This window comes from Bidens hawaiensis, unplaced genomic scaffold (genome assembly GCF_021521415.1).
Source record: "Bidens hawaiensis isolate Kalapana, Puna unplaced genomic scaffold, B.hawaiensis_p1.1 tig00055689_1, whole genome shotgun sequence".
Lineage (NCBI taxonomy): Eukaryota > Viridiplantae > Streptophyta > Magnoliopsida > Asterales > Asteraceae > Bidens > Bidens hawaiensis.
The window spans coordinates 32,166-58,412 of NW_027506339.1; the positions used below are offsets into that span (position 1 = coordinate 32,166).

A 26,247-nucleotide genomic window follows, 5' to 3' on the forward strand; every position below is an offset into this window, starting at 1 on the left:
CAAACCAACTTGTTCGATTGAGACACCTTATTTGTTGGCTGTTAATTATCACGTTCTTGAACCGAGCTCTGATACCAATTCAAGAATGATAAACGATAATTAACGCACAACTTATAAATAACCGACTTACATTATAACCAGAAAATATAACTCAAAAAACTGATTACAATAACTTTGGTAGTGATGGAGGTGATTGTTGTGTTTGTTGTTGTGTTGTTGTGATGTTGTATCTAACACTAAATTTGTACATCTATTTATACTAGTAACCCAACTTGGTCACCAAGCATAATATGTGGTCACCACTCAACTTGGCCACCAAGGTGAACTTGGGAAACAAGGTCAACTTGGCCAACAAGGTGAACTTGGCCACCAAGCATATGGAATGTTTCATAATACCCCTTAGACTTTAACCGACTTGTTAAAACCTCTTAGGCCCGGTTCACCGACTTGTGACCCGGGATAGAAATTAATCCAACAGAAAGGATCTTGGTAATTCTTCTAGAAGGTAATTAGTTAATTACAACTGTCATGTGGCATTGCCTTCCGGTCATCTTAGCCGGTGAATATGCTTCCACGCGGATGACTTCGGAGGGTGCCTGGATGCTTCCGCGCATGGTCTCTAGGACGTATCGTTGTTCTTCCTTCAGTGAGTTATGTGGGTGATCCATATGTCCCGTGGATGGAATATGAGGGGATTCCCTGTGATCCGTGGGTACTCTTAAGGGTATTTGGGTCTTTTTGGTACCCTACCCCTATACTAAATGTAATGAACAAGTGGATGTGTAAAAAGTTAATAACCGATGTGACGGTGAGTTTTACCTTCTTTAAATTCAAGAACTTCGAGTGAATCTAGAGACACTAAAGATTTATAAATGAATCAGTAATTGGCCATCTATCTATCATTGCCCGTCTATCTCTCTATGGGTCCAGTTCCTTTATGCCTAGCCGGCTAGGTTGTACGTTGGTGATGACTGTATAGGGGCTACTACTGGGGTTCAGCATGGAGACCCCCTTGGGCCCCTCCTCTTTGCTTTAGCATTACACCCTCTTGTTCTCCGGGTACAAAATGACTATAACCTCCCATTTCATGCTTAGTACTTGGATGATGGGACTATTATTGGTGGTGCCAACGAAGTTGCTAAAGCTCTAGACATTATCAGCTCGGAAGGCCCATCATTGGGGCTGCAACTTAATATTAAGAAAACCGAGGTTTTTTGGCCAACGTGTAATGGGGTGAAAGTCAAAGATGGGCTCTTCCCTAGTGGGATTGGTAGACTAGAGAGAGGGGTAAAGCTCCTTGGAGGGGCTGTTAGTCGAGATCCTTACTTTATTAAGGAGTTGGCGAGGCGGAGAGCATCTCGTGCGGTTGATCTTATGAAACTCTTACCTTGCCTTAGGGATCCCCAGAGCGAACTCCTCCTGCTTAGGTCTTGCATGGGGGTTGCTAAGTTGCTTTTTGGGTTACGAACATGCCACCCCCATATGATGGATGATGCGGTATCCTGTTTTGATAAGGGGCTTCGAGAAGCCATCGAAGACATAGTTGTATGTGGAGGCCCGTTCTTTGGTGATCATCAGTGGCGACTTGCATCTTTACCGATGCGCTTAGGGGTTTAGGCCTTCTTTCGGCTCATGATATTGGGGTTTACGCTTTTGTAGCGTCGAGGGCCCAGTCTTGGAAGCTACATAATCACATCTTAAGGAATAGCGGAGTTGTCGACCTGGACTCAGACTACGTGCAGGCCCTGGAACGCCTAAATGGCACTCTCCCAGACTTTGACATTGGCGGTTTCTCTAATATGGACACCGCCCCACCAAAGCCTCAAAAAACTTTGGCGAATACCCTTTTTTGCAAAATCGCTCAGAGCCTGGGAGAAGTTTTTGGATTGTCCCCCCGACAGAAGGCGGTTATTGAATGCTTACAAGGTCCTCATGCCCAAGATTTTCTGACCGTTATCCCGATTGATGGCTTGGGCCAAAGCATGGTTGCGGTCGAGTATAGGGCCATTCTTAAGTACCGTTTGATGGTCCCAATGTACCCAGAAGACGAAACATGTCCGATCTGCCGTAAGGCTTGCCTGGATAAATTCGGAGAGCATGCGGTTCGTTGCAAGGAGATGCCTGGGTTCAAATACCGACATGATTGGGTGCGGGACGTTCTTTGGGACATCTTAAGGCGAGCTGGGATATCAGCTAAAAAGGAAGCCCCCATAAACTTCCTTACAGACCCCACGGAAGGGAGATCCACTCTACGACCGGCAGATTTGCTCGTCTTTGGTTGGGTCGGGGGAAAACACGCTTGTGTTGACCTCACAGGGGTATCTCCCTTAGCTGGTTTGAGTGATAATGGGTTTGTAGCTGGGCAAGCAATGAAAAGGGCTGAAACGAAGAAGGTGGAGAAACATGCTAAAGCCTGCGAAGAGAACCAACATGTTTTTGTCCCTCTGGCTTTTGATACCTTTGGCTCCTTGGCACCGGAAGCTATCCGTTTCCTAACTAGGGTCCAACGGGTTGTGCATAGCAATGTGTCGACTCCAAAGGGGCAGGGGTATGTCTTTAGCAGGTTAGGGTTTGCAATTCAGAAAGGGGTGGCGGCGCAGCTTGTTGCCCGTCTACCTGCTATGTTGATGTAATATCTATGTTTCTATATAATGAAAGAAGTAATCAAAGATTTGAAGAAAAAAAAAGTAATTGGCTTTCATTGAAGCATAAAAACAAACATGTTGCATGCATGATGAATGAAAATCTTCAAATTTAATTAAAAAAAATATGAAGTAAACCAGGCAATTCCCTTTGGTTTAATAGGTACAACAGGCCAACTTCAAGATCTCAAATCACAATAAAAGTTAAGCTAGGCTGTAATGAAAGGTGCCCGTCCCGGTCAACTTCAAGACTTCAAAGTAAACGGCAAAGTCAATATTTCAAATCATGTGTTGCACATTGCCTAGTGAAACTACTTGGCCAAGCATCATGTTGGCTTACTAGTTATACTAGTTAGTAGAAAATATAAACATTTTGCCTTTTACAATTGCTAACATTTTTAATTTCATAATGAAAACCCAACCCTGCTTTCAGACTTATTTTATACCCTTTTGTCTTATCCTTTTTCGGGATGACGCGTTTTTGGTTTCTGGCCAATGTCAAAACAGCCAACAATCGATCTTGTATCAGTTAAAGAACACTCTGCAATTTAATTCTTCTGTTTCAACAAAACTGGTTTCTTGGAACCCAAATGCCACAGATTGTTGCAATTGGGAAGGTATCACTTGCAACCCAAGCGGTCAGATTATTGGTCTAGATTTAAGCAACGAAGCAATATCGGCTGGAATTGATGATTCCAGTGTTCTTTTCAATTTGGAGAATCTTCAAAGGCTGGATCTTTCTGCAAATAACTTCAACTTCACACAGATTCCTTCAAGATTTGGCAGTTTAGCAAGTTTATCGTATTTAAACTTATCTAATTCAGGTTTTTCGGGTCAGATTCCTATAGAATTATCACAGCTCAGAAGTCTAGAAGTTCTTGATCTTTCTTCATTTTTCTCATACACTATCCATTCATTAAAACTTGAAAACCCGAATCTAGACACACTTGTTCAAAACCTCACTAACTTAAGATGTCTTTATCTAGATAATGTGAATATTTCATCACAAAAATTTGATTGGAGCCAGAGTTTATCTTCGTCTTTACCTAATTTGGAAGTTTTAAGCTTGTCAGAATGTGATTTTTCAGGTCCTTTAGATATTTCGCTTGAGAAATTACAGTCACTTTCTGTAATTCGTCTAGCTCTCAACAATTTAAGCGGTCCAGTTCCTGACTTCTTTGCAAATTTCAAGAATTTCACAGTTCTGGATCTTATTGCTTGTAACTTGATTGGAACATTTCCGGAAAAGGTCCTCCAGTTGAAGAGTTTAAAGATTCTTGATTTAGCGGCTAACATGAATCTTAGCGGTTCTTTGGCTGATTTCCCTATTAACGGATCACTTCAAAGTTTAGTGCTCAGCAACACAAACTTTTCTGGTGAGATACCAGAATCTATTGGAAATCTGAAGCGTTTATCAAGGATTGATCTTATGAGGAGCAATTTCGGTGGAAAAATTTCTGAATCCATGGAAAAACTCACCCTATTGGAGTACCTAGATTTGTCTTCAAACAACTTTATTGGGCAACTTCCATCGTTTCAAAAGTGCAAGAATCTTACCCATGTTGATTTGTCATGGAACCGTTTATCGGGTATCATTCCCTCAACCCACTTATAAGATCTTCATAATCTTGTTTATGTGGATTTAGGATTTAATGATTTTAATGGAAGTATACCTTCATCTTTGTTCTCCTTGAAAGAAGTGCAACAAATAAAGCTTTCCAATAGTAATTTTGATGGTTTACTTGCTAACTTCACTAATTCATTTTTATCCTCATTGGATACACTTGATTTGAGTAGTAACAAACTGGAAGGAGATATTCCGAGATCTTTCATTGAACTTGGAAAGATTAGTGTTCTTTTATTATCATCAAATAAACTAAATGGGACCATAAGAACCATAGAGTTTCAAGATCATTTGAAAAACCTAACTCTTGATCTTTCGTTCAATAATTTGTCGATTATAACGAGTGATGATATCAATCTTGTTTCTCGCCTCCCCAAGTTCTCAACTTTAAAGTTGGCTTCTTGCAAAGTTCATAAGTTCCCTAATCTAAGAAACCAAACAAGATTGAACTATCTTGATCTTTCAAACAACATGATTGAAGGACAGATACCAACTTGGATATGGGAAGTTGGAAATGGAAGTCTTTCTTATATGAACCTTTCTCATAACCGTTTAACCGATCTCCAAGAGCCCTATTATTTTCCCAATCTTAATGTACTCGACCTGCATTCCAATAATCTCAGTGGGCTGATTCCAATTCCACCAAAAACTGCTGCGCTCATCGACTATTCAAACAATCTTTTCAATTCCTCACTCCCAGAAAGCATTGGAAGAAACCTAAGTTTTGCATTATATTTCTCGGTTTCTAACAGTTCACTCACTGGAGTGATCCCGGAAAGCATATGCAATGCTTCCTACCTAAAGGATCTAGATCTGTCAAACAATTGGTTAAAAGGAAGCATACCAAACTGTTTGATTGAATCAGGCAGCAGTCATCTTGGGGAACTAAACCTGGGAAATAATAGTCTTGCTGGTCAAATTAAGGATACATTTCCTAGAAACTGCCAGTTGAACACTCTAGATCTGCATTGGAATGGTATAGAAGGAAAGATTCCAGAATCTTTAGTCAACTGCAAGGTGCTAGAGGTGTTAAACCTCGGAAAGAACAACATAAACGACACGTATCCATGTTCTTTGGGTAACAATACCAACTTGCGTGTCCTTGTTCTGAGATCCAACAAGCTCCATGGATATGTGGGTTGCAATCGAAACCAACAAAGTAATTGGTCAAAACTTCAGATTCTTGAAATAGCTTTCAATAATTTAAACGGGTTCATCCCAAAACATTATTTCTTGCAATGGAGTGCTATGATGACTGATGAGAATGCAGATTTACCAAGTAAGAATCACCTTAGCTTCGGCGTGTTGCAACTTAGCAATATATACTATCAAGATGCGGTTACAGTCACAGCGAAAGGACTCGAGATGGAGTTAGTGAAGATCTTGACATTGTTCACATCCATTGATATTTCAAACAATAATTTTTCAGGGGAAATACCAAGCACGGTTGGCCGACTCAACGCGTTGTATATTCTCAATGTATCACATAATGAATTCAGGCTCCATCCCACCATTTATGGAAATTTGAGGCAGCTGGAATCATTAGATATGTCGTGGAACAAATTAACCGGAGAGATCCCATATGCACTCACACGCCTTAAATTCTTTCAACCTTAAATTTGTCATACAATCAATTAAGAGGAAGCATTCCAACAGGCAGCCAACTTCAGACTTTTGAGGCTAATTCCTATTTAGGAAACAAGGGATTGTGTGGGTTCCCGTTGAACAGAAACTGCTCTAGTTCAACGGAAAAAGTAGCACATTCCAGAGAAACTGAAAATGGAAATGATTGGCAGTCCATATTCTATGGGATGGCAGTTGAGGCAGGATCATTAATTGTTATATCAGTCTTATATATTATATGGAAGGGTTATCATCCTGGTACAAGTAGACAAACATGAAACAAAAGGTTTCAAGATGATCACTTTGGTTCTAGGTATTCATTTTGTGTGTTAAGGTTTGTACAATACAGAAAAAAAATATATAATAAGAAGAAAGAAACATTAGAAATGAATACGGTCTAGGAAGCAAGCCATTGATGGTGTAAAAGTCACATTCTTTGATCCAAGACAAGTATCACCATCTTCACAGTACGCCTTCATCCTCGTCAAAACCGAGTCTCCTTCAAATATTTTCTCATATATTTCAGTCTGTATGTAGATTAAGAATGAGGTAAGAAAAATGTCGTGCTTCAATCTGTATAGATAATATTTGAGCTGTTAATACTGTTATTATAAACAGGAATTTGATTATATGTTATAAATTATAAATTTGAAAAGCTTACTAGTAATTTATTATTATTATTATTATTATTATTATTATTATTATTATTATTATTATTATTATTATTATTATTATTATTAGATATAAGTTATCACATGTCGAATTAAACACCAATATTGACTTGCTATTCTTTTCAACCAACATATTTTGGTAAAAGAAAAAATAAAAAAAGGAAAAGAAGAACAAATCTATGGCATTTGGGTTCAAAGACACTAGCTTCAATATTCAAACTGAAGAACTGAAATTGAGAATGTTCTTCAATTGGATCAAGATTGATTGCCGCTTGTTTTGACATTGGAGATAATTTGGACACAAACTATGCTTGTAAACCGTAGATCTTATGATATATAAACCTTAGCAGTTAGCAACTTTAAAATGCAACAACAAAACACCTTTGAAACATAACATTGATTATATTATACGTTTAAGTTGCTAAATCACTTTAAATATATTTTAATGAAAGTATTTTATTCAAACACTATAATCAGATTTAAAAGTTTTCGTAAATAGTTAGTCAACATTGGTGTTTCAAACTATTTGACTTTGTTGTGTTTACTTTGAAGTCTTGAAGTGGCCCTCGCTATAACATTAGAGTTTATTTATAAGTTTATTCTGGTTTATTTTAAGTTTGAAGGTTAGGCCACATGGTATATATTCATGCCACTTAACCTCACTCGCTTTATCTTTTTTGCTCTATCTCACCTAAAGGAAAGTCAGTAAACCCTCACTCAGTTTAATTTAAAAGCAATATTTAAATTATTGTGTGTCAGTGTAGAGGATCTTAAAGCCCGTTCACACTTTAACCTAGCTTGCAACGCTCCTTAACTTAACCCATGAATGGAGTAGTGTCCCACTCGTCAACCTTTACCAAATCAGCTTTAACGTCTAGCGTTAATGCATACCACATGGACTTGGTATTTGAATTGGAGTCAAATAAGTTTACTAGTTCCCATATGGGTTAAGGAAGAGTATTCCTATATAACCCTAGTCGATGTCTTTGTTTCTTTGTAAGTTTTCGTTCGTGAGTTTGATTAATAAGAAAAGAGCCACAATAGTTCGTGCAGACCCGTCTTGTCTATGATTGTTTGCATTTGTTCCTGGTTTATAGCTTGGCTTAGTTTTTATTGTGCATTTAACCTAATGGGTGCCAAGTGTTTTAACTAAACGAGAAAAAGGTGAAGACCACCAACAATGTTATTAGTTTATCAGCATTTACGTCTTTCTAAACACTTTTTGGTTTAATGTCCCACAATTATAACAAGCGTGTTTATCATAAATTAACCACATAATAAAAACATATAATCAATCTTAGCACGGTCACGTCATCCAACATCAAGTTCCTCTGTCGATAATGACCTCTAATCATATGTACAGCAAGATAATCCTTACTCATAAATGAATTACGAGTAAAACTATAATTTAATTTACAAACATATCCCATATATCTTAACTTAGTTTCTCATTCATTTCAGTAAACATTGTCGCATTTTCTTTAATTATTTCTAAGATAGCATGTTTCTCTACTTTTTATCGTTTCAACTCCGGTATTTTTTTCCCATTTCAACTCGACTATTTTTCCCTCCAACTATTGCACCTGCAACCATATTAAATTTGCACACCATCGTTAATAACACATCAATGTTCAACGTTCTATACAAAAATAAAAAATATAAAAAGCCTCTTGTACGTAAAAAATTTTCAATAAAAAAAGCCTCTTGATTTCGCTATGAATTTTACCACGAACTTTATTTAAATACTTTTTTAATATTTTTATATTTTCAATTTTGCTATGGATTTTGTTATAGATTTTACTAATATTTTTATTGAATCTTTAAATATTTATGTTCATGATTTTGCTACTAATTTTATGAAGTTATTTTTATTATACTTATTTTCTCATGTTTGCTACGGATTTTTTTTTTGCAATGGAATATGTGTAGCTGAATCATTGCAAAATTTGTCCATAGCTAATTCGTAGCTACTTCGTAGCAAAACTTGCGACGTATTTTTTCCGTAGCCAAGATCCGTGGCAAATACATCTTTATGTTGTAGTGTTATCAATATTACATAATTTACAAAAAGTGTATTTTACCTGTTTTTACTTACGTTTATTTAAACCTGTGAACCAACTTTAGTAGTTAGCCTTTTTGTTTAACCATCTGTAAGCGAGCCGAGTCGAGTCGAGCTAGAGTGTGCTCGAGCTCGAGCTCGAACTTAATCGAGCATGCTCGAGCTCGACTCATTTTCTTTATCGAGTTGAAAATTCGAGCTCGAGCTCGGCTCGTTTAAAGTTCGAGCCGAGCTCGAGCTCGTCGAGCCAGGCTCCTTTAATTTTTTTAATTTTTTTTATTATTTTTTTATTTTATATTTTAAAATTTTGATATATAAAATACAAAAAAAATATAATTTTAACATACATATTATATAAAATTTATATCAAGTAGCATAATATATGTATAATTTTTATTTATTTATTTCTTGGTATTATATTATTACATATATATATTAAAAATTTAGGGTTTAATCTAAACGAGCCAACGAGCCGAGCTAACGAGTCGAGCCACGAGCCGAGCTGACCCTAGCTCAAACTCGGCTCATTTAGAAATCAAGCCGAGTCGAGCCGAGCTCATTTAGAATCGAGCTTTTTCGAGCCGAGCTATTTTCGAGCTATTTTCAAGCGAGTTTCGAGCGAGCCGCGAGCCACGAGCCCCGACCTTTTTGAACAGCACCTAGTTTCAGGTAAAGAAAACTAGTAAGTAGATTGTCTTTGTTTAAGATGTTCTTTTGAAATATTTGAAGACTTGTGTTTTTTAAGTTTATGTTGTAAAAGTGGCCAGGAGCCCAATCAAGATGTAAAGCCTTTTAATACTAATTCGAATAGTGAAAGTTGAAGTTCTATCACCATGCACCAAGAACTTCAGTCTTGGCGACGATGAACAATCAAGTTTTCAACAAACTCTAACTAAATAATATGAATCCTTGCTCAATAAATATTACAATACCCAATATCTCCGTCTAAAAAGACTCCTAGATTTAGAAAAACCTTTAGAATCCCTAACTTAAAAAAACCTTTGTATCTCATGCTAACACCATGTCTTAAATATATAAATGTAAGTAATTCCTGTGAATATTTTTATAAGAGCACACGGTTTGAAAATACAAAATAAGTGTACATCTTAATTCTAATCTTAAACCTTTCAACACTATCTATGGAACCAAGACAACTCACGTAGTAACCAAAACTCTAATTTGTTGACTCATGGGACTAGGGGGTGTTCAAAATGCATGAACTTGATTAACCTGACCTGAACTAAACCCGAATATTTTAATTTGGATAGGATTAAATAGGGTCAAAAAGTGGTGGAAAAATACGTATGCGAATTGCAAGGGAGATTATAAATTCGAGAATGACTGCCCTAGAAAAACTAATATTGAAGCTCACATTCTTCTTTTAGGTGGTGTTTGGGATTCCTTATTGAACTCTCCTTTTGGCTTTATTAACTTTTGAAAGAAGTTAATAGTTTAAAAGATGTTTGGTAACCCATAAGTTCTTTTGGGTTTTAACTTCTAAGCAAGTGTAAAAATGAAGTTTTTTAAAGTTAAAAAATCCTAACTTTATGAACTTTTGGGTTTGGTGAGAAGGCACCCTTGAAGCTCTCAATCTACACATTGCCACCCCATCAATTTAGCACATGCATCTCTCAGTTACATCCCTACCAATCTACCATCATCAATTTAACACCAATTTAACATCTATGGCTCTCATCTACATCCCTACCACCATCAATTTACCCCCTGCAACTATCCCTATCACCATCAATTAAACCCTACCACTATCAATTTAACACCAATTTATCACCTATTGACTTATTGTTTATAAGTTAATCCAAACACTTTTTTTGAAAACTCCTTTTTGAAAAGTTATATTTAATAAGTCATTTTACAAGAAGTCCTTTTGGACTTGAATAAGGAATCCCAAACACACCCTCATACTCTTTTAAGTTTGACGCTCTCACAAGTACAACTAGTCCTCTAGCTTTCAAGCATGTGTATTCCAACCCTTGTACTATCTACAATATACAAGCTAGCCACTCAACTGTCTACAACAACTAACCTTTCACAAGCCTGACCTAGGGGTGTGGCCGGGTAGTCGACGGCCACAGGCCTAACATCCCGCTAGACCCGAAAAGTTTTTTTTAAAAAAAAATATTATATGTATTTTTATGAAAAAAAAATATGTATAATCAGTGTTTCAACATAATTTCATAATCACTAGCTTGGTTTGGTGGCAAAGAGTTATGACATCTAATCAAGAGGTTGTGAGTTTTAGTCTTTATTGAGACATTTTTATGTTTATTTTTATACACAAGTTTTTTATACAACTCAAATCATAACTAAGTAAGTCCACTTAAAATTAAATTGTTTAAACTCAAAAAAATGTTCCCTTTACTAAAGGTCCAAAAAAATTTTCGTCTTTAGCCCCCCAAAAAAAATTCGTCTTTTCGAAACCGGCCCTGACCTTTCATATCCTTAAATTACAAAACAAACCAAGTTAACATTATAACAACTATTTGTGTGTTAACACACTGAAATGGTCATTTTAGTAGGAGACTACATTGAGGATATGGAGTTAGTGCTCCAAGGATATCGACAATAGGGTTGCGCAAGGAGGTGGGCAGCCTAGGGTGATTTGACGAGTTAGGTTTTGAGATGTGGAACTGATGGAAAGAGGACTAGGAGATGAAGGAAGGTCTTTGTCATAGGACGATGGATCGTCGGATAATGATGATTGTGTGATAATGGTTGGGATGTTTGGTAGTGAGGATGACATCTACGTAAGGAGGCCATGCCATTCACATATCTCATATCTAGTTGTTGTGTTACATTGTGTATCACTTATTTCATAAAGTTTATGGGATTTTAATATAATATAATCTGGTTAAAAAATTTTTATGTAAATAAAAAAACTGTCTTTAGTTATTTACTTTAATCACTAATAATAACATCATGAGTTATCGCCGATCCCAATCTTTATAATTATACTAAAAAACACTATGTTTTTATCTTTTGTTCAATTAAATAATATTCTTTTTATATTTTTATAATTACAATTTTTTCTCTCCTCTGGTCACAACCAATTCAACAAATATCAAAAAATAAATAAAGGCAAACTTTGTTCCCTCAAATTTATAAAAAAATAACTACATTTTCTCTCTTCACCCTTATAATTTACAATCACAACCACTTAAAACTCCACTCTATAATTTGCAAACTTCTCTCATATATGTTGGAAGTAATTTCAGACTACAAGTTACAAGTCAGTGAACTTGAAGGACCAATGTTGACAAACAGGTCATAGTGGTTACGTTTCCTAATTGTATTGTAATTATAATTGGTAAGTCTTAACTAGCAAGTTAGGTTAGTCCTATATAAACATGTCATGGTTAGACATTATAGATTGTGTTGTATGAGATGTAACCGAGTTAGGGTTCATCTAGAATCACACATGAGATGTAACCGAGTTAGGGTTCATCTAGAGTGAGTTTGGTGTAACCGAGTTAGGGTTCATCAAGAGTCAAACCGAGTTAGGGTTTGAGGGTTTGTAATCAGTTTTTAGAGTGATATTTTTTGATTAATATAAACGCGAGTTATTCGTTTAGTTTGTGTGTTGATTATCGATACGGAACTTGAATTGGTATCAGAGCCAAGTTCAAGAAATCGATAATCGAGTTAACGGAGATCGGTGTGAGCGGTGGCTTGAGGAGGAGTCATCGGCGCATATCGGAACCAAGTTGGGTTTCCGAATCGGAGTGTGTTTTTGTTAACGCGGGTTAGTCTAACCTGTGTTAGTGGTTCTTTTCTGTCCGGCTGCAGCGATCGGAATAGTGAAAGGGTTCAGTTGATCGGATTTTATAGCAGGCGAAGGTTCCGTTCTCTTTTCTTTGGTTTCTTGTTGATTGGTGGATTAGTTTTACAAGCAGGCCATAGATTAAGGTATAGAAGGAGAAAAGGAATTCTTTACTGTGATTGGTTGGTTATATCATTAAGTGAGCACCAAAATTATCACCTTCTGACTTTTTACCTACACAACCAATCACAGTAAAGAATTCCTTTTCTCCTTCTATACCTTAATCTATGGCCTGCTTGTAAAACTAATCCACCGATCAACAAGAAACCAAAGAAAAGAGAACGGAACCTTCGCCTGCTACAAAATCCGATCAACCGAACCCTTTCACTATTCCGATCGCTGCAGCCGGACAGAAAAGAACCACTGACACAGGTTAGACTAACCCGCGTTAACAAAAACACACTCCAATTCGGAAACCCAACTTGGTTCTGATGACTAAGTTTTGATTTAAAATATGTGCTCGTGTTTTGATTCGGGAACAAAAGAAGATCAAGGAAGATTGATGTTCGCTCGATTAGCTGACCAGTATCGCAACCAAAGGAATGGATGTGTGAGTTCATACGACCGAGCGAATGGTCGGGGACAAGGTCACGGAGGTAGTCGAGTTTGGGAGAGCCTAAAGAACACAGTCATGGATCAACATGAGTTCCTGGAGATCAAGACCGAGATGATGAAGACCAATATGGCTGTGAAAGCCAAGAAAGTCAAGATCATGGGTCAAAACAGCATGTCAAAGGAGACAAGTTCAAAGTCAAAGACCACCTATTTCAAGTCGGAAATTAGGGGGGTGATTGTTGGACTTAATTTCCGTCCTCGAGTCAATGAGGCAGGTTGAGCCGACTCATCGAGCCTATGATGAGTTCGTGTCTTGTTTATCAAGTTAAGCACGTGACTTGGTTTACATGGAATAAATTACTTGGTGAACAAGTCGAGCCAATGACTTGGAAAACAAGGAATTTATTAATTAATTATTATTTAGATTTGTTTTTACCAATTAGTATTTGAATATGATTATGGTATTTGTATTCTAGTCTAGTTGGGTTTTGAAATCTAAATTAGTATATATACCCGAGCTTGTGGGTTATATCATTAAGTGAGAAGAGTTTATGCATTGTAATTTTTCGAGCTAATGAGAATTACAAAGATCGAGCTTATGATCTAAATTCGTTTTTGTTTATCGATCCTGGTCATCAAACTTCAATATAATCTTGAAGGATACGATGAAAATGCTCTTAAACGGCTAAACCCATGGTTTCTTATCTAAATAAAAGATTCATAATGTTTTCATGATTTCATAAAACCCAACTTGGGGACATGTAATTAGAAGTATATTAGGTAATAGATTAATTGCTTTGAAATGAGTATATTAGGTAATAAAATAAAATTGTTTTTTTTTCTATATTTAAGAAAGGAAAATGCTATCCAAACCCCAACTTACCAAATAAATAGGCAACTAACTTTCTAACATTAAAATCGTTCAATAATCAATCATACAACAAATCTATAGGTTATTAAATATACTATATAATATATTTAATTTAATAGTTGGCAAATAAGCGTGTTCGTTGCAATATCTAAGAAACTCGTTTTTTATTTCCATTCAAACTTCATTGTTGACATTTCTAATTTCAAAAATAAAAAATAAAAAAATTCTTGGTGTGTATGAATATGCACCCGGTTGCACCTACCCAAAATTACCGGCTATAACCGGTAACCCACGGGAGTAGTTGGCTTGGGAGAGTTTGGTTTGGTACTACTCGACAGCTACTTCTCGCCACGTCGGAGTCGTGTTGGATACAGATGTGAACTCCACCAAATGACGAAAATACCCTCCACTTCCAAACTCCTATTTTATGCCACCACCATTCACCACCCCCATTCAAACTCTTCTTCCATAAATGGCCGCAATCACATTTAACAATTTAGTAGCTGCATTTGATCATTGCAACACTAATTAAATTAACCAATCAATCAATTTGATCAATTTCGCAGCTTCCGCCATGGCAGCCGGTTTTAAATCCGCCGTATTGAGTGGACGATCTTCAAATCCGACGGATACTCATTTGAATTCGACCCGTTTTAGGAAAACCCTTTTCGGGTTTGGGTCTAATTCTGACCGGAAATGGGGTGATTTGAATTTGACGTCGGTTGGCGGTGTGAAGAACAGAGAGGCGGTGGTGGGTGGCGGTGGAAGAAGAAGGGTTGGTGGGTTGGTGGTGACGTGTACGGCTGAGGGAATAGAGAGAGGGTTATTCGGGAGACGAGGGCATGAGGGTAGTTTTGCTTTGCCGGAAAGATTAAAGGTGGTGGCTTTGATGGCTTGTGTCATGTGTTTGTGTAATGCTGATAGAGTTGTCATGTCTGTGGCTATTGTTCCTCTTGCTGCTAAACATGGATGGAGCAGTTCATTTTTGGGTATAGTACAGGTAATGATAATAATATTATTGTTATTATTATTTCTTTTTATTGTTAGCTTTGACTTGTTGAGTTGTTACGGTAAGGTTAAACCAACGGGATCAGGTAAATCACAGTCTGTGCTTATAGGTGATTTATGTTTTAAATTTTCATAATCTTTCAAAATCTAAGTGTACCTGATGATTTGTGTTAAAAGTTTATAAGCAAATGATATTGACTTACTGACTTGGTTTTAACTTTAAGATGCACGCGTGTGCACGATATGGTGATGAGATCGCATCCGATGCGATCCTATGCATGGTGCGGCATCTTATGCAGAATATGACAGGAGATGACAAAAATATCTTATATTTTAGTGTTAAAAGTTATTAAGTTAAAATAGTATTCATAAATATATTTTTGATGTTTTTTTTAATAATGAACGTCTCGCTACGTGATGCATGTACTTCGCGCATTGCGCATCATGCATCGGATTTTGGGATTAATACCATTGTGTTAGGCTTTACATTTTAGGTTGTCCCTTGGTATAGATTTGGGGTGTTTGGCTTTAGATTAATAAGATTGAACATGTGAATTTGGGTCCTATTTGATGAGTTGGAATCTACCCACAAATTTTAACTTTTTTGACAAAAATATTGGCAATATGCTTGGTGAATTTTTTTTTTGGTCAATTGTATGGTGAGAATAAGATTCAATCTTTTGTGGTTGTTGGGACTTGAAAAGGTTGCTGCATCCACTTGAGGAATATGCCAAGATCTGATATATATGGGTCCATTAATCCTAGTAAAATAAATATTGCATTAATAAAAGTTTGTTTGCTAGTCAAATGACTAAGATTAGTTTTTGAGACTTAATATTAATCCCATCATAAATATTTCAAACCAAAATATTATTGTAGACTTTGTATAAATTTGAAAACAAAAATCATTAGCAGCCATGTTGAATATGAAAAATAGGTTTGCAAGTTGAAATCAAGTTGTGATGACATCACCAATACTTTATATATGTGTACTTTTTAAGGACTCATAGTGCCTCTTTACCTACCCTTACTTTTTGTTGTACATGAAAATCTTGAAAGGTCAAGATTGTATATATTATTTCATTACTTACGTTATTATATCAACAAATACAATTCTGTTGACACCCAATGTTAAAAAACTACTCTATAGTCCCCCCAAGTATATATTTGTTTCATAAGTACCATTTTTTGTCTAAAAATACAGCCGGATGATGAAACTCAAATGAATATGAAAGTAGGACTAATTTAACCTATAACGTGTTGACGCCTCATTAAAGATAGAAGGAGATATATAGACCCACAAATATCAATAGTTATAGTAAACTTTTTCATGCAGGTTTTACTTCATTTTTAAGCATCCAAAACTAACCAACATTTATGTGATTGTTTTATGATAGTCGTCTTTTTTATGGGGATACATTTTTTCATCCGTAATTGGCGGAGCATTAGTCGACAAATATGGCGGGAAACGAGTGATAGGTTGGGGTGTATTCTTGTGGTCTTTAGCCACGCTTATTACTCCATGGGCTGCAAATCATTCAACGATAGGCCTTTTAGCTGTCCGTGCCTTCTTTGGTCTTGCTGAAGGTGTTGCTATGCCCTCAATGAACATCATTTTATCGAGGTAAATATTATTCTTCGTTGCTTACTACTTTCATCCACTCCCCCCTCATGTCAGTGATCATTTAAGTTGTTTCGCAAGCATTTCTTTTTAGTTAATAATGTCACAATCCAAGAAAGTAATGTTTTGGTAATCAAAGAAATAATATTATTTCTAAAGACAGGAAGCCGGTAGAAGATCCAAGATATTATGACAAAAACTTTTTTTTTAATGTTTTTACACTACAAAACACTACTCCATGATTTTATTTTAAGGGTGAAGTTATGAAAATAAATAAATAAAGTTCAAAAGAAACAAGTTAAACAGGTCGAACCAAAGGTGAAATTGTATTTAGTATTGCATAAAACCTCATAGATTATTTTATTTAAAGTAATTACAGTTTTCGCCCTTAAAGTAAGGAAATAATACAAACTGTCCTTTGTATTCAAATTTGTTTACGTGTTTCGTTCTTTGCACTAACGGGCGTTAAAGAAAAAGTCTAGTCATGTGCCCTGCACATGAGAGAATTTTGGTCTTTTTAATAAAAAAATAATAAAACGTATTATTGAAAACTATATAACCTTTTCAAATATTATTATTATTAAGTAATAATAACTCAAATACCTTTATATAAATTATTTTAGGTGGTTTCCATGTAATGAGCGAGCTACAGCGGTTGGTTTATCTATGGGTGGATTTCACCTTGGTAATGTTGTGGGACTGATACTAACACCTATAATGATGTCATCAATTGGGCTTTCTGGCCCGTTTTATCTTTTCTCGTCTCTCGGGCTTCTATGGCTAACAACGTGGACCGTTCGGATCACAAATGACCCGCAAGAAAGTAATTCAATAAGCAACTCGGAGTTGAGGCTAATTCAAGAGGGGAAGTCAAATGCTCCTCCTCTAAAGAAAGGAGAACTCCCACCATTACGCTTATTGTTATCGAAAATGCCCACGTGGGCCATCATTTTTGCTAATGTTACTAACAACTGGGTGAGTTTATTATTATTTTTTTAAAGGGTAACTTCTTATACATTCATCTAAAGGTTCCGCATTTCATAATATCGTATATATCGTTTTAAAATACTAAAATATCATATCTATGTGTTCCGTGGTAAATACACTGAAATCATTTACAGTAAAATGGTATATATAGTGTTTTGAAATGGTACAAATGATATCTTTAGTGTTTTGAAAGGGTAAAAATGATATTCTTAGTGTTTTGACAGGGTAATAATGATATTATGAAATGTTGAACTTATATATATATTAAATTAATCTTATTTGTTTATCATGGTTTTGTTTATTCTTATTGCTTCAAATATTTATGATGCATTTTCGTATATTTTCAGGGATACTTTGTTCTCCTCTCATGGATGCCTATCTATTTTAAAACCGTAAGTGTTTATTCCTTTAGTATTTTATTTTATTCTTGAGCTACATTTCATAATGTATAATGCCTTCAGAATGGGCGGGACTCAAAACACATTTTCTGCTCTTGATTTGAACTTAGTTATTAGTTTATGAACATTCTATATCAACTTTTTTGTGTGTGTGATAAATAGGTGTTTAATGTAAACTTGAAGCAAGCAGCTTGGTTCAGTGCAGTCCCATGGGGAACAATGGCTTTCTCAGGGTATGTTGCAGGTGCTGCTTCTGATTATTTACTAAAAGCAGGCTACTCGTTGACTTTTGTCAGAAAAGTCATGCAGGTAATTCTCATTTATTAATATACACCAATTTTATTCTTTTATTTTGGACCAGAAAGTTGCATCCTAGAGGGTGAAATGATCAGACTATTAATGTTTGGAGAAACAATTTGTGCTTACATTGGTCAGATAATCACTTTTAAGTTTCAAGTAATATGTTACATTGAAGCCGCTACATTAAAACATATTTTAGTATTTTTGGCTAATGACTGAGGATAATCAAAATTAGTCAAACATGTAAAATAATCAGAATTTATCACACTCCAAACATCTGATTATTACAATTCTCATTATCTGACATAATTATTGACTAACTGAATTTTGCAGTCAATTGGTTTCATTGGACCTGGATTGGCTCTTCTTTGCTTAAATTATGCCACAACAGCAACGATTGCATCCGTGTTCATCACAGTTGCACTCAGCTTGAGCTCTTTCAGTCAAGCTGGATTCCTGTTAAATATGCAAGTAAGATTAATCTCCATTTAATATTTACCTTTTCTTTATTAATATTATCTTTTCACTACTCTAAAGCCTTTCAAAGCAAAGTCAATATTTAACCTTTAAATGTCAAACCGTTTGCTTCGTAAGTCAAAATTGGACCCTTTTCAGATGAAGGTTTTTCATCCTGTGGTTTATTAAAAATAACCATTTTAGTCCAATAGTGTTTTGTTTGGCTTTCTTGGTTCGTTAGTTTCGCTCTAGTTTCTATCAACTCCACGCGTTTAACACTGTGTATTTTGATTGGAGAAGGGTATTAGGGGCAACTAGAAAAAGAAAAAAAAGTAACTATTGGACTAAAAGGGTTATTTTACGAACCACATGGACTGAAATCATAGTTTACTCTTTTCTTTTTTCGAAAGATATTCCGCTTTTGAATATCAAATACCGCCCAACTCCACAATTTTTACAAACTGATGCTTTTTTTTTTTTTTTAATTTTTACTAGAATGACAATACTAATTAAGGGTGTTCACGGTCCGGTTTTTAGGTCAAACTGTGAGTCAAACTATAAGTAACGAATTTTTATCACTGAAATCGAGACTGAACTGTTGAAACTTGAAACTAAACCAAACCATTACCAATAGTTTTGCTTCAATATGTATTTTCAAAATGTTATATGTTACGTGTGTTTATGTATTCGCATCTTTCTGAAACTTATTTCTTCCTTCTTTTTCTTTATTTTACTAGGATATTGCACCGCAATACGCAGGATTTCTTCACGGTATGTATTTTCAAAATATTATACCATATGCATGTGTGTGTGTGCGTGTGTTGTATTTAAGTACTTCAGAAATTGATATTATCTTTCAAATATTGCGAAAAAACAGGAATTTCAAACTCTGCTGGAACATTGGCTGCAATAATAAGCACAATTGGGACAGGCTACTTTGTTCAATGGCTGGGATCATTTCAAGCTTTCTTAACCGTTACAGCGGGCCTGTATTTCGTCACAGCTATATTTTGGAACATTTTTGCGACGGGTGAACGAGTCTTTTAGTTATACTAGAAAAGGATAAAGAAAAAGATCAAAATGATTCAAAAATCTGTTGTTGCAACAATTGTATTTATTGATATTGATAGGGAGGGAGGTCAAGTTTAGTGATTCTTTTGTGTATAAAGTATAAACTGTGTTAAGATCAAGGTTGGAGCCTTTTATAATATACGGATATTTGTTTGCTTTTTGTATTGTTTTGTAAAATTATTTCTGATCTTTATACATAGAAGATTTTTATTATTATATCAATCAATCAATCAATCATACCCAGTAAAATCCCACCGACAGCAAAGCTATAAGTAGGGTCTGGGGAGGGTGGGATGTAGGCACACCGTACCTCTATCCAAAGGAATAAAGAGGTGGCTTCCAGAGAGACCCTCGGCTCTAAGTACAAAATCAAAATAATTAAACTAATGTGACAATTGATGGTTAGATTGTAATTTTTAACTGGCTTACATGGTTCTGCTATCATTTTTGATAGCTGATTTATATGATGTGGTTATAATTATGTGTATACGCTAATTGAATTAACCATATCGGTTATATTTATGTGTATATGTTAACTAAATTAACTATATCGAATCAACACTAAAACCGATATTTTTGTATTCTTATCTTTTCATACATATATGATATATGTTACATGTAACACGTCTGAAAAGTTATTACTTTTTTAACATAACATTTTAATTTATGAATTAAGATATAATTAAGTTTTGTTAATTGAAATTAGTTTTAATAAATAAATTTAGAGCCTGCCTAACCTTTTATTTTTATAATAGAACCTTAGCAATATTTAACTATAACAGCCTTTATACCACCTAAAGGTGATTATACATATTATTATCAGTACCATTTTTGAATACATGGTTAGCATTTCTCTAACATGAGCATGTTCAACCAAATATCAAAAATTTATTATTACAAACTATAAGTCTAATAATCAGATAATCCCAATTCAAATCCATACAACCTCTAAGTACATTCCTCAAAACGAAAATGAAACAAAAGTTTTATGATATTTATAACAATTTCTTCCCCTATTAAATTGTTTTAAAAAAACACCAAATTTAAACTTAAAAATTAACAACAAATTTGACCTCTAAAGTCAAAGTCAAAGTCAAACTCAAAATCAAAAGGGGTACGAAAAACTCGGTTCTTTAATCAAACTTCCATTCGTTCCATTCGATCCACCCGAAAGCTCAGAAAGTTCAGCCTGCAATTGTTCATATTTCTCTTTAACCGCTGCAGAACTTAAAATATCAGCAACACTTTGTTTAATCTGCAGTTGTAAACCCTTAATCTTTTCCTTTGATTCCTTACTAGGGGCATTTTTGTCTTTTGCCATCTCCAACTTTAAAATCGCAACTTTGCCCATCAAATCCGGTGTTGATTCGATCACATCTTGAATTATCTGATTGATTTCTGCATTAAGTTCATCCACTTGAGCCTTAATTTCAGACATTGTAGTTTGACCAACTTTTGAAGCAACATAAACGCCCGAAGACTCGAGGGCGTTTATGAATTCGGATTCAACTTGTTCTGTAACTTCTAGAACCTTCTCTTTAAGTTCTTGATCAAACTCTTCAATGGAAGACATCCCAGATTTGTCGATTTCATCCTTTAAAGAATCAATCTTTTGTTTCAAGGTTGACTTGTTCAAAACGTCTTTGAACTTCTCGTTGACTTTCGTCTTTAAAGGAAGTGTCTTTCTGTAATTTTCGGCAAAGGTTTTCGCTTTGGTTACTTCGTTTAACAAGTTTACCTTATACTTCAGCCTTGCAAAATTAGGAGCCTTTTCTACATTACCATTTAACTCGTTCTTCAAATTTTCAATATGCTCAATTTCAACAGAAGTTAACTGTTCCTTCCCGGATTTTTCAAATTCTTCACGCATCTTATTCAATTTTTCTTCAATTCCTAATGCTTTAGCTGCCACTACAAATTCATGAGTGATTTCTCGTTGCAGTTTTCCAATTAAACCGTTTGGATCCATTTTTGCTGAAGATGTTTCTTTTGCTTTCAAGATTTGTTCTTTTAGTTTATTAACTTCATCCTGTAACACTTTGTCTGAAATAAGCCCAGGTCTTGGTTCTTCTTTTCGTTTCATGTTGACTTTTTTTTCTCGGTCAACGGGTAGTCCTTCTTGGAATCCGCCAATCTTGCGGAACTTGAGCATTCTGTGTTTTAATAATTCTTCTGTTCCCATCTTTTCAAGCTCCTGTATAAATAAAAAAATATATAATTATAGTGTATGGATCAAATACAAATGACTTTTATCGTGAGAAGTGTAAGTATAACTAGAGTAATTATGTTAACACTAGTGAAATTATTATTACTCTATACCTTTTGAAGTCTTTTGAAGTAGAGTATTTATTATTACGCTATTTTATTTTTTATAACATAATTACTCTAGTTCAAAACTGTAATTACACTAGTTATTTTTATGTTTAATAGGTTAATTTTATTTATACTGGATCCCACCCCTATAATTATAATAATAATAATAATAATAATAATAACAACAACAACCATAATAAAAGGGCTTTATTTAATAACAAAACGGAGTTAATATACTCACATCCATTGATTCAAGAATTGCATTTTTTATTTGCATCGAGGTCCATTGTGGATCCGCATGTGCACCGCCAAGTGGTTCCTGAAATAATGGTATAAAAGATTGTTAGGGGTGTGCAAGAATCTGAAATAACCGGACCATAACCTGGATAACCAACGAAACCAAACTGAAATAACCGATAGAGATAAAACACAACCTAAATCTACACGTTCATAAGTAAATGGGACGTTTGATGTTAATCATTTTAATTGGATCCTTAATAGTCATGTATTTATGAAAATTATTGAAAGAGCATACTTCATAACTCTATATATTTAAAAATAAATTAAAATATATCAAATTCTCCTTTACTCAAAAGTCAAAATTCCTAATTAACTAATTCATAAAATATCATATTAATACTTAATTTATTCTTCCTATTATTTGGTTCAAATATAATTAATAGTTTACGATAATAATTCATATATCCGAATCAAATTAAGTAAGCCCGCACATGAAAAAAAATAAGAATCTTACAGGGATGATCCCATCAGCAATTTGTAGCTTGCAAAGCTCGTTAGCTGTGATCTTGAGCTTCTCAGCTGCCTATAAGTAAAGGAAAAAAACAACAACATAACTTTCAATCATTTAATAATATATATATAAATAATAACAAAAAATAGTTGTTTCACCACCTTTGGAGAGGCCTTTGCAGTCTTCCACAGAATAGCTGCACATGCTTCTGGGCTATACCATTAAAAAAATGTTAAAAAGAAAATAAATAACAAGTAACAAAAGTTTAAAAAAACAATTAAGAAACGACACTTTTATTTTTACAAAAGCTTCCTACTTTAATAAAGATTATCTTGATTGCTGATTTTAAAGGTTAAACACGGTGGTAACATAAATGTTAAGTACGATTAAAAAGATAACCAATTAGACATTGAGTGAATTACAATTTGTGTCTGGTAGCTATATAGGTCAGCCTGCAGTTGTGTCTTATAACTTCAGATTTGAAAAGTTGTTACAAATTACATCCTTTCAACTAACAGGAGTTATATATATTGTTAAATTTTTTTAAATGATAATTTTACCCCTAAGAGCTTGGAGAAAGGGCTATAATTAGAAACATTGCCAAAAGAACTGACCAGATTTCATAAAATATCAAGGCTCGGTTCATTTACGTGCTTTTTCACTCTAATTTATTTGTAAAATAGGTTGACCAATTAGACTTTTGTGGCATGCATCAAAAAGGTAAAAACTTTAGTCACCTTGCGACATAAAAAACTGCATTTTCAAGCATTAGCAACTTATTAGCACACCCGATGGCCAAAGCACCACCAGAGCCACCTTCACCCATCACAATGGAAACAATCGGCACCTTAAGACCAAACATAGTCCTTAAATTGTGTGCAATCGCTTCACCCTGCATGTAAATGTATTAACCACTAAGATGTTTAACAACAACAATAAATTAATAACAATTATAATAATAGTTACATGTGGTTTGTACATACTTGACCTAATTCTTCTGATTTAAGGTCAGCAAATGCCCCTGGAGTGTCAATAAATGTGACAATAGGGAACCCGTGGTGATCTGCATAGTACATCATTCGAAGCGCCTTACGGTACCTACAACAAACATATTAACATTTAAGGTCAACACAATATTATGATTTTGGGATGCATGCGCATTTCAAACTGGTTATGTGATATTTAATAATATTAAATATCTTACCCGTGTGGCGTGGGCATTCCAAAGTTTCTTTGAATATTCTCTTTGGTATTTCTACCCTTTTGATGGCCCATAAACATGAACCTCCTTCCAGCAATTGTTCCAATACCCGTCACTACTGCAGGATCATCATATCCGGCTCGGTCACCATGAAGCTCAACAAACTGTAAATTTCATAATACTTAGAGGGTATTCTGTCATGCAAAGTTATATAAGGTTTTAACATCGTTTTTTCAAAACCTTACCTTATCGGTAATGTTAAAGACATGATCAAGAAAAGTTGGTCTGTTTGGGTGTCGTGCAATATTGACTCGTTGTATTGGAGTCAAATGTGTATATTGATCTTTAAGAGCCTGCAAAAGATATACATAAACGTTAGAATAAATGATAGATTGACAAAAAGTATATGATCCTTATCTTGTAAACAAACTAAACATTAAGTGAAATGTTCGGCGGGATTTTCGTTTATGTTCCTTTATATAATAAGCGAATGAACAAACATGAACACATGTTTGTTCGTTCATTTATGTTCGTGAATGAAATGTTCATTCATTTATGAACGTTTATGTCCGTTCATTATGTTCATTAGTTTACGTTTGTTTAAGTTCATTCTTTTGCGTTCGTTAGTATATTCAATTATATTTTTTAGGTCCATTATAATATAGTCTAGTTATAAAAACTTTGTAAGCCCAACACATTGTTGTTCACATTTACAATTAATTAATTTTAGTTCAGTTACGTTCATTCGTCTATGTTCAGTTGTGCTCGTACGTTTACGTTCGTGAACCGTTCGTTTATATTATTCACGGACGGAGATAAACAAACACAAATACATTCATTTTCTTAACGAAAGAACATGAACAAGAAAACCTTGTTTGTTTAACTGTTTGAGTTCAATAATTTGTTCGGTTAAAGTTAAACGAACAAACTCGAACGGTTCGTTTACCAGCATATAATCTTATATCTTACTTCAATTATAAAATATTCCTTGTCTAGTTGTCTTCCAAAAAAATACTTATATTTAACAAAGAGGTCTATAATTCCTTCAAAATAGGTTAAATGAAAGGGTAATTAGGTAATTTCACCTGCTGATACTTGTTCTCTAAAGAGATTATTTGATCACTGAAATCCAGACCAGTTTCATTAGCCATCTTTTGCACCTGAAAACATCAAAAACAAGACTTTTAAACTATCTTCAACATGTCACACTTCAAACTGATCACATTTAAAAATCATTACATCAATAATTTTCTTCTGCAAGTCCATAAGTGGTTTCTCAAATTCCAAAGTAACGGGCTTTGGTTTTTCCTTCAAAGGCTTAAACGGTGAAAGATGACTAAGAACTCCACCCTTAACATTCGGCTCCGGATCTTGAGGCCAGGGGTACTCGTGTCTTTTCACTTTTCTAACTTTTGCAATTATGTTTAACCCTGTTCTCCTGGTGGGACCCACATTCCCTCTTCCTAATGTTTTTAACGGTGCACCGTTAATTGAGCTTCGAAGAAGATCAGAAGCTGATGTGGCAGACGACAAACTCCCGGAAAATGTAACTGAAGATTGAGATACTGAAGCCATTTCAAGATTCAAAATCTTGCCCTAATAAACCAGAAGAAAAGGAAAATATTAGTAAAACTCAGCATTTTTGTTGACCTCCCACCAAATTAGGGGGTTGGGTTTGGGTCAGTTTTTGGTCGAACCCACAAACTCGTTTAGCTAAACGGGACGTGTTCGTGTCAAAACCGGGGGGTTTCACGGGTTGACCCATTTAACCCGTTTTCATTTTAAATGTTTTTATGTAATAAATTAAATTGGTTGGGTATCTTATGCCAAAATTAAAAACTAAAAGGAAATTGACATAAAATTTTGTAATTAAAATGTAATTGACTTATATAATTTGTACCTTTTTTGTTGTAAAATTGTAAGTTAAACAATATAAAATTAACTTTCCAGTCAAACGGGCCATGTTCGTGTCAACCCGCGAATATGCATGTCATGTTCGTGTTTACATGTCTGACACGATTTTTGAGTTCGGGCCAATTTTCGGGTTCATTTCGTGTCTGACATAAACATGTTTGTGTCTGTTTATGTTTGTTCTTTAGCAATATATATGAGTCTACACTAACTTAAACGAACGAACATAACTAAGCTAAAACCAATTAGCAATAAACCGGAACAACAATATGCGGGGCCTAAAAGGCGCTATTAAAACTAGAGTAAATTGTAATAATCCTACATAAACGAACTTAAATCCTGTTCGT

At 34.9% G+C, this 26,247-nt stretch overlaps 2 protein-coding genes and 1 pseudogene across 2 annotated transcripts; 2 read left to right on the forward strand and 1 right to left on the reverse strand.

The window, feature by feature from the left end:
• The first annotated feature begins 2,788 nt into the window (after nucleotides 1-2,788).
• LOC143617567 (receptor-like protein 7) lies at nucleotides 2,789-6,428 on the forward strand (annotated as a pseudogene).
• Nucleotides 6,429-14,092: 7,664 nt separating this feature from the next.
• LOC143617569 (putative anion transporter 3, chloroplastic) lies at nucleotides 14,093-19,879 on the forward strand. Its single transcript, XM_077090084.1, has 8 exons — nucleotides 14,093-14,883; nucleotides 16,289-16,515; nucleotides 17,136-17,487; nucleotides 17,847-17,891; nucleotides 18,060-18,206; nucleotides 18,531-18,668; nucleotides 19,391-19,424; nucleotides 19,531-19,879. Exons 1-8 carry the CDS (start codon nucleotides 14,458-14,460, stop codon nucleotides 19,698-19,700), a joined length of 1,539 nt encoding a protein of 512 aa, XP_076946199.1. The 5' UTR covers nucleotides 14,093-14,457; the 3' UTR covers nucleotides 19,701-19,879.
• An 826-nt stretch (nucleotides 19,880-20,705) lies between these two features.
• Nucleotides 20,706-25,602, reverse strand: LOC143617568 (acetyl-coenzyme A carboxylase carboxyl transferase subunit alpha, chloroplastic-like). The gene is made up of 10 exons (XM_077090083.1): nucleotides 25,229-25,602; nucleotides 25,075-25,149; nucleotides 24,235-24,342; nucleotides 23,993-24,153; nucleotides 23,772-23,886; nucleotides 23,526-23,680; nucleotides 22,950-23,001; nucleotides 22,792-22,860; nucleotides 22,279-22,356; nucleotides 20,706-21,918 (listed from the first exon to the last, which is right to left on the reverse strand). The coding sequence occupies exons 1-10, from the start codon at nucleotides 25,562-25,564 to the stop codon at nucleotides 20,830-20,832; spliced, it is 2,238 nt and encodes a 745-aa protein (XP_076946198.1). The 5' UTR covers nucleotides 25,565-25,602; the 3' UTR covers nucleotides 20,706-20,829.
• Nucleotides 25,603-26,247: the final 645 nt, after the last annotated feature.